Source organism: Prunus dulcis, chromosome 3 (genome assembly GCF_902201215.1).
Source record: "Prunus dulcis chromosome 3, ALMONDv2, whole genome shotgun sequence".
NCBI lineage: Eukaryota > Viridiplantae > Streptophyta > Magnoliopsida > Rosales > Rosaceae > Prunus > Prunus dulcis.
Window position 1 is genome coordinate 17,614,017 of NC_047652.1, and position 9,076 is coordinate 17,623,092.

At 38.4% G+C, this 9,076-nt stretch overlaps 1 protein-coding gene across 1 annotated transcript; it reads right to left on the reverse strand.

Annotated features, from left to right (window-relative positions):
• Positions 1–41: 41 nt before the first annotated feature.
• On the reverse strand, positions 42–8,874 carry LOC117622612 (flowering time control protein FPA). The gene is made up of 4 exons (XM_034353353.1): positions 8,586–8,874; positions 8,111–8,443; positions 2,326–3,566; positions 42–1,659 (listed from the first exon to the last, which is right to left on the reverse strand). The coding sequence occupies exons 1-4, from the start codon at positions 8,586–8,588 to the stop codon at positions 429–431; spliced, it is 2,808 nt and encodes a 935-aa protein (XP_034209244.1). The 5' UTR covers positions 8,589–8,874; the 3' UTR covers positions 42–428.
• Positions 8,875–9,076: the final 202 nt, after the last annotated feature.

The window sequence follows — 9,076 nt, forward strand, 5'->3', positions numbered from 1 at the left end:
TCTTAGCAGAGTCCCTTGCTTTTTATGTACAATATACGACATTATCTTAATCTCAGGGTGATATTAACATAAAAGAATGAAGCAAAAGAGACGCTCCAGTTCAGTTTAACTATCAAATCTGGCTGATCCACACTTCTTCAACTAAGTCCAAATAGAACGTAAATAAGTTAGCATTTCCATTGGACAACACAACCAATAAACGTTCAATTACTTGAACCCCAGCAAGAAAAAAAGAAAAAGAAAAGAGTATTTACATCTAAAACTGAGTTTGCTAGGGAAAGCAAGCAAAATTAATGTGCAACTGCACTCTGTTACAGATGTCGAATGTTGAATTTCCTTGTATTAGCACAAGTAGTAGTCCCATGGAAGATTATCAAAATTTTATTTGCTACTCATTCACACAAATAGATGAGACCAACACACTCTGGTCAACTTCCTTTCCCTCCTTGGATTTGCTGAAGAAGAGCTGCTGCCAACTGTAATGTTGCTTGCATGCGTTGTTTCTGAGGATCGGTTTCCACTGCTTCATTTGAGCTAATACTTTGCAGCTGTTGATTTCCCTGAACCCCTGCTTGAAGCTCTCTTTGGCCCATGTGAGGCACTGCCGACACAGTTGATACCTGCTGTTGCAGCTGCTGCAACTCTTGAACTTGACCAAACTGAGATGTTGATGGTTCAGAACTCACCTGATTATTCTGCAGACCAAATCTCTGGGATGTCCTTGGAAGGTTGTCAGACTCATTCATTGTGTTTCTCTGCCTAAAATCTTCTCTGGTATATGGATTTGGAGTGCTCCCAGGCTGCCTCTGCTGCCCAAGAAGAGATGATGCCAGTTGTGCAAGTTGGTCTGGTTGCAGGGCTGCCAAAGAAGGCGACGATTGGGTTTCATGGAGTGATGAATTGCTGTTTCGAATATGAGAAATTCCACCTGCAGTGCTTGACTCTTGCACTGCCCTTTGCATGATCCTATGATCCTGATGAATAGGATCAACGGCAATACTGGACATTTGGGTTGGTCTATTTCGACTACCAGAAACTGAGTTCTGCAGATGGTGAGAAGACCAATTTGGCCCCAATGTAGGGCTTCCCTTATGTAGTGGATAATCGTGCCTGTTTTCATTGTAAGACTCAGACCCATTGCCAACACCATGAGCTGAACCTGAATATGACGCTGGTGGAGCTGATGTAATTAAATTCCCCAAGAAAGAGAGATTGCTACCTCCTGGTTTACTTGAATCAGGTAAAGATGTAAATGGATGAATAGATTCTGAAGGTGTTGATGGATTTGTATATGATGTGTCCCCAGGAAACGACAATAATCTCCTATCTTTTCTTTCATGTTGTTGGTGATGTGATCCAAAATTGGAACTAGGATGCTCTAACCTCAAAACAACACCAGAGATGCTGAGTTTCCCTGGAACCTTCAGCACTTTCTCTGAGAAGTCTGATGGGGGTACAAGAAACAAGGTATTCTTGTCATCCAACTTAGCAACGGCTGCGCGCTGCTTCTCCCCAAGATAATGCATAAATTCATTATAGTATCCAATATCAGCATCACTTTCAGGGACAAAGAACACAACCCAAGCGCTTGCTGCTTGATAGTAATGCTTCGAAAGCATGTCTAGACCAGTCCTTGCAGTACAATCCAAAAATTCAGGCCTGCAGCATAGAATTGGTGCGCATAACGATTTTAGATCCAACAAACACTATCACGTGTTACAAAACATTTAAAAATTTTATTTTGTTTCAGAGCAGTTGAAAATAGTCCATCTATGTTGCACATTGTAGTTTATGAATATCAAGAAAAGTATAATCACGAAGATAATTAACAGAGGGGCCAAACTGCTCAATAAAATTATGAAAAGGGATCAAAGTATAGTCTGTTTTAATCTATTAATGTTGCTGCAGAAGGTGTGATTCAGAAATTCAATAAAATTGGGTCACCTAAGGATAAACCTTTTCTATGTTGGGGGTGGGGGGAGAGGAGAACCTTTGCAGTCGGATTATTCATACAACCAAAATATCATGCAACCACACTTCTGTGAACTCTCAAATTCATTGAAAATAAATTGGAATTCTCCCATCCCTAACACACCTAAATACACTGCAACTCAAATGTATGCTAAGAATGAAAAAAAAAAAAAAAAATATGAAAATACTAATGCATATTTTTGGGTTTAAGAAGTGATATCAATCAGCTGTTGTTGAAGATGGACAACAGGCACTAGGTAAATATAGCCTTTTTCACATTCTTGATTCTGTTTACTCTAATCATGAAAGTAACTGGAAAATTTCATTTGAGGGGAAAAAAAATTTACTACTTACAAAATCATGTCAAGAACTTTTCCCACAGGAAAGCAGCGAGCACGACAGACAGGAGTTCCTCCCTTTGCTATAGTCCCTTCCCATTTCCACACATTGAAAGAAGACTGGTCTGGTTCAGGAGTAAATCTTCTCCTATCAACAGGATTTGCAAGCTGAGAACCTGAGTTCACCTGAAAATTATCATAAGATTCTTTCCAGCGGTCACCCCTTTGTCCTGAAGGTAGAGCAAAATTCATTGGTCGCTCTGGGATCTGTTTGTAACCAAAAGGCCCAGCCTCAAAGTTTCTTTTAGAACTGTCAGATTGGGGAAAATCAGAGTATGATCTAGGAAAACCATGTCTTTCTTGTTCGAAGTCAGACAGGGCATACTCTGGAAGCTCTCTGTCAGGAAGAAAAGACTCTGTCTTCAATTTCTTGGCCCCATGATGGAAATGAATATCTTCTGGCAAGTCCCATGGTTCTTCATATGGTTGACTTGTCTGAGGAAATCTCTGAGAATAATTGTGTAAATGAGCGTATTTCTCTCTTTTAGGACTACCCCGATGATCATACATATCTTCCGATAGTCCTAGTTCGGACCCCATTTCCCCAAACCTCCTCTGGTCAAACGTATTGTTTTCACCTGTCCATAAATTCCCTTTCTTACTTAAACTATAGGGATCAGAATCACCAGCATCCAAATCTGGGAAATACTGAGGAGATCTGATGCTAGGATTCCCTGTTAAGCTCCCAAACTTGCTCTCCTCTCGAAAATTCTCAGGCGATCCTGAGCGGTCATTCCCCTTAAAATGTGGCGATGGAGGGACATTCATTAAATTCCTTCCACTGTTTGATGAACCTGTTTCACTCTTTGCAAAGCAAATATGTACACGGGGATTTCCAAATAATTTTCCTTGAAGAGCATCTTTCGCTCTGCATGCTGACATTACACTCCTAAATCGAACAAAAGCATAACTACGACCAGGGAATGCCGTGATCTTCTCAATCTCACCAAATGGTGAGAAAGCCTTCTTTAATATCAGTTCATCCACCTTCAATAAAGCTGGAAACCCTATCCATAAAACTGCACTAGGCTCTGCATTCTTATCATTCATATTGGATTTTTCCTGATAAAATTGCTCAGGACTAGCCTGACATGCTCTAGACTCCCTTTGCAAGAAAGGAGATCCTCTTAGAGCTGAACGTTGTTCATCTCGACGTTGGGAGTAATCTTCATCACGCGATGGTGCTGATGATTTATCCTGTGATTAAAGATCTCATCAAAGTAAGCACAGAACGAACTTATGTGTGAACGAATATAGAAAGATCGATTCTAATTTTGTATCATTAATCCCGTCCTGTTGGTCATACGTAGGTGCTAGTTGATATTGAAAGAAAATTCAAGTTTAATACCAACTCTCCAACTCTCATATGGATTACTCTAAGCAACAACAGAGGTATCCTGAACATCCTATTCAACCACCTCATGCATCACATGTCCTTCCATAACCCATTTACAGTGACATCTAATCCTACTCAACATAGTAATTCTGTTATTTAATTCATTTTCTTTTTAAATGAAGCTATTAAACTACTATTACTTCAAGTGTCCTTACTGAATTTGCACTCCATATTCTATCTCTGCCTTTATATATATAGATATATGCAAATAATTAAAGAGCCTCATTTTGCAAATCATTTGGAAGGTCGACACACATGCACACCAAAACAAGTTCAAACAAAGGTTGATGGATCACTCACTAAAAGATCCACTAGAGCATTCAAAAACAGAGAAAATGCTGCTTTGCACTCCAAGAATGTAGCTTCCTAAGTTTCAATGTGTCTCATTATTCAAATCAGAGTCGCAAATATATATTAGCACAAGAATTCTATTAGTAAATATCACATCCTGGGGGTTACACGTCACCTTTTATGACTCGAAACATTATAAACCATGCAAGCAAGAGTATAGCAAATACTTACTTAATAATTGTTTCCAAAGGAGCACAATCCTTAAGATGGAAAAAAAGAATCCAACCGAAACACTAAAACTCCTTACCATAATCATTAGTAAACTAGTGATTCTAAAGAAGATGATAGACCTGTTTCCGGTAATATCAAATTAGATTGAAACCGAATCAAGAGATCCAGCTCATCGTTTTAGAAATGGTTGCTAGAAAGAGTAAGCAAATAACTGGTCACCAATTGTTCCCAATGGAGCAGAATCCTTAAAATAGAAAGAAAAAAAAATTTGCAAACCCTTCCATGATTATCATGTTAAATTGTCGAAACAAGATGACAGACCCTTTCCGACTAATATCAAAATTAGCTTCTGATATTTGAAACCAAAGCAAGAGATCCAAATCATGCTTCGAAAAATGGTCCCCAAATTGGCCGACTGCAACTTGACCCATAATGAGCACAAACTTATTCTTACCATGCATATAGTAGGAAACCACATCTTCAGTATTACAAATGGCTAACATATCCCAAAGGATGAAGCCACAAACATAACTTTTGATTTGTAAATTTTATTCCATGATCAAGTGCGCCATCTTTCTCATATGGTACACAGGAATTAAAGTATTTCAGCATTAAGACATTCAGGAATTTAACAGTGTTGACCTGGATTTTTTTAGTGAAGAATAATAGGATAGCCAGAAAGAGCTCCATAGTACATGGGCCTCCCAAGGCAAAGATTGTAAACACAGGCAATCACCTCAGCACATTCTTTTAACTAAAGGAGATAAGCAATGTGCTCAGTTGTTCGAACCTTAAATGAGATTTCTAACTGCTCCAGATGTACTGCTGTGCTAAATGGAACACACCTTATTTTCAACTCACATGAACCCTCTTAGATAAAATCTTAGAACATGAAAGAATACTTGCTCTAATGCTACCCTGAAATTTCCATTCAAACCATTATCATGACGCAAACAAAAGAAGAAGATAATAGGGATACAGTTTCTAAGGCATGAAGCATCCAGTTGCACTATTATAGTGGATTGGATTTTCATGACAGATTTATTTTTTGAATATTGAGAAAGGAAAAAAGAGTGCAAACAATGTAGATTGCAAAAATTATAATATTAATAATGATTGGGATGTATCATCCACAAGATATGACTATTTGCATATTTTGACAGATTGAATGTCGGAAGTTTGAGTTACATTAAGATTTCTGGTCGTTCATATGCAATCTGCAGTAATGGTTTTATTTCTGCATTTGGATCCAACATACGGACCACATTTAAAAAGAAAGTGAAACATAATATGTAACTGTGAGCCTTGTGCCATCTCATGGTTTTTTTTCTTCTTTCTAAAGTAAATTATTATGCATATGAATCATTCGGTGGTTGAGCAGCTGCAGAATTTGAATAGCCAACACATGCAAGACTTTGTGCTTATTCCAAGAAGATTTCTTCCTCATATGATCTGAGCTACAGCATGCCAATAGGATCTTCTGGCCACTGTATCTTAAATAGACAGATTTTTTTTTTTGGGGGGGGGGGTTGGAGGGGGAAAGAGGAGAAGGAGAAGGAGAGGAGGAGAAGAAGGTGTTAAACTCACCAAATGCATTGAGCACAAGAATCCACTCCCAGGTCTTTCATGTTTTCATTGAACCCTCCCCTGTCTTGCTGCATGTATTGGGGACTTAATTTGCCTTTATCTTATGAATTCAGTTACATTGTTATTGGAGATACTGGGAGAGGTTGCATATCTAAATATTTCCTTCTCACTCTTGCGACAAGAGGTGGCTACTTATGCTGAGTTGCTTGCTGTTCATAGGGTTCTAATTTTTGCTATTTATGGAATCATTTTGATGTGAGAAAAGATGTTTAAAATTGGATTTCTAATAGTTAAAAGGTCCCTTGGTAGTGTTAAATATCCATGCAACAATCGTTATGCCAAAATTTTCTCCTTTTATTATAGTCCAAGATAAGGAGATCAGGTTGGATTCTTACCTAGTGAGGGCTTCTTTTAATCTGATAAAAGGCTTCTGAACCCTTTTCTTTTCTTCAGTGAGAATTTCATATTCCGTTATTCCCATCAAATCAAAATTTTGTTTCCTTCATAGAATTATTGATGATCCAATTAAATGATTTTGATGAATTGTCACACTCACCTTTTCCTTCTCTGTTTTGTTCTTAGGTTGGGTGGGTGGGAGAGGGCTAGGAGAAAGCACCTTAAGGAGGCATATTCAACGTCTTTTTTCAATTATTCAGAACTATTCTCCACTAGTTATGGCAATGTTTTAAAAAATCCATTATGATTTCAAGAAACTCTTTAAGTTGCAAGGTAAAACCTAAGTGCTTTTGATCAAGGGAGGACAAGTAACAGATAACACAGCAAGTAACAAACGGTGAAGTCAAACATGCATATTTTAAGTCCAACTGTCTCCATATATCAAATAATGTATGGTGTTCCTTGCTCTATCAATGAAAAATTTATTGATATGACTGTCCAATTACTTTCAGTCATAAAAAAAAATCCCAAACTTCCCAAACTTCCCATAAGCACAGTCTACACTATGGAACTCCAAACAGATTAATTCCTGAAACTGTTCCCTACATGGGATCTAGTGCTAGCAACCATAATCTAGACAAATTTCTCCAACCTGTAATACATTAAAATTTTAGTTCGGAAGAAAACACTACCAAAATATTTCCCTATTACAATTGAAACTCTCACAGTATGTATAAATGCCACCCCAACTGTGAATTCAGTGTGAGAAATAATACAGAATGGATAAACTGGACTAGGAAGAGAGAAATCTATGAAACCTGTTAAGTTCACATGAGTCAATGAATTCACATTGAAACTTAGTAGTTTAACACTCAAACCCTGCCTAATTATGATTTGCAGTGAGAAAACCATCAAATCAAGATCCCACTACCGGACAGATGATTCTGAACCCCAACACAGTTGATAAAGAGTGCATTGTGACTCCAATTAGACAATAAGAATGACACTAAGAATAGAGACAAGTGAAAAAAATGGTGTGCTTTGCCCTTCTTTAGTAAATTACTTACGGGAAGTTCGGAATGGTAATGGAATGCTATCATGCTAGCCATGGCATAAACATTCCCGGCATTCTATAGATTTTGCAGTTGAAACCTCAGCTTGTCCAACTTGCATATGGTTTCCTACTATTCTTATGCAATGATAGAAGGGAAATACATTTTCCTGTGGTTGACCACTTCTTAGATAGGCATGCAACCCAGAACACTCTCATTCACTTATTACGTTAAGTCAACAGGTTTTTCATTAAACATTTGGAAAGCAAAGGAAACAAGAAAAGAGTGATTGGATTGCCTCCCCTTGCACGTGTTTCACCTTCAAAGCTAATCTTGAAACTACTGAAAGTTTGTGGAAATGCTAGGAGAATGATCATGCTGAAAACCGCGGAATGAGAGGAAAGCACATGTCCCTCTATTCAGTCTTAAAAGTGCTCCCTACTAAAATATAGGACTAACTTTTTTTTTGTTACTATGGACATTAATCTTTCATGTGAGCCTTGTGATTATGCTGGTTTGTAATATCTTATGGATTAATGAATTTCGTGGAATGTGGCACTGTTATCAATCGTTATGCATCTGTCATGGAGCATTTTAATTAGCTAATTTGACATTATAAGTTGGTGAACTATGCAATACCTTCTTGCTCAAACTCAAAGATTATGGAAATAGTCAGCTACCATGGCCTTCAATTCAGATAACGAAGTTATAATACACACACACACATTACATAGTGCATATTTACAACAAAGATAGAAAAAAAGCATCTTGAAAAAAAAGTAACTAACCGCCTTGGTAAACTCGATCCTCAGCGGGTTGCCCGCAACAGGAAAACCCTGGAGGGACTCCATGGCGGCAATTGCTTCGTCTTCCCTCTTGAAATTAAGAAAGGCGTAACTCCGGCCGGGCTGGAAGGCCACGCTTTCGAGCTCCCCGAACTGAAGAAAGTGCTCAGTGAGGTCGTTCTCCATGATACTATGAGAGAGATTCCCAACCCAGAGGTGTCTGGACGGCGGAGCTTTGCCATTCTTGGAGTCGAAACGCCGGGGGCCGCCGCTGCCCCCGCGATTTTCCGGATGCTCCATCCGAAATCGGTCCTTTCCTCCTCCGCCCCGACCCGTCTGATTATCGAAAACCGAACAAAATTGAGAGGTCCAAATCAAACACAAGCACAGTGAACTGTGAAAACTTGTACAATGAATTAAACTGAAATCAATAAAATTTCGTTCGGTTTCTGAGATTGGATTGATTGGCAACACTTACCATAGTGTTTTCAGTGATAAATGCGCAGTGATTTCAAACGACGTTTTTTCTCTTTCAACAAAAAAAACAACGTTTTTGGAACAACTATGTGAAGTGTAAATCCAAAGCCTTCTCTTCTTTTCTCTACTTTGAATAGTGAAGATTACAGAGAACGAGAGTCTCTCGGTCACTCTTTCACTGCCACTGTCTTCTCAGCCTCTTCAAGTTTACAGCTTCTAGGGTTTGAGAATTGGGATTGAGCAAACCATCTTAACCCCTTTTTTCTTTCCTTTTTTTTCTTCTTTTTGTGCGTCTGTATAGCAGGAGATTAGAAAGGTAATAGGATAGGGTAGAATGTCCTCAACTGCAAAAGGACCAAGTAGCAATTTGCCAAATATTTTCGAGTAAGACAAGACAACAGACTTTGGGTCCGATTCACGAAGAGTGTTGCTAAACGAACCCTAAAATTAACTAAGTACACCGTACTACCAAAGTATTTATTGAATTACTAA

Coding starts and splice junctions, on each gene's coding strand:
- LOC117622612 (XM_034353353.1), bottom strand. Junction 3,567..8,110: donor GGATCGAGTTTACCAAGGCG/GTTAGTTACTTT, acceptor CTTTAATCACAG/GATAAATCATCAGCACCATC. Junction 1,660..2,325: donor AAAGTTCTTGACATGATTTT/GTAAGTAGTAAA, acceptor TCTATGCTGCAG/GCCTGAATTTTTGGATTGTA.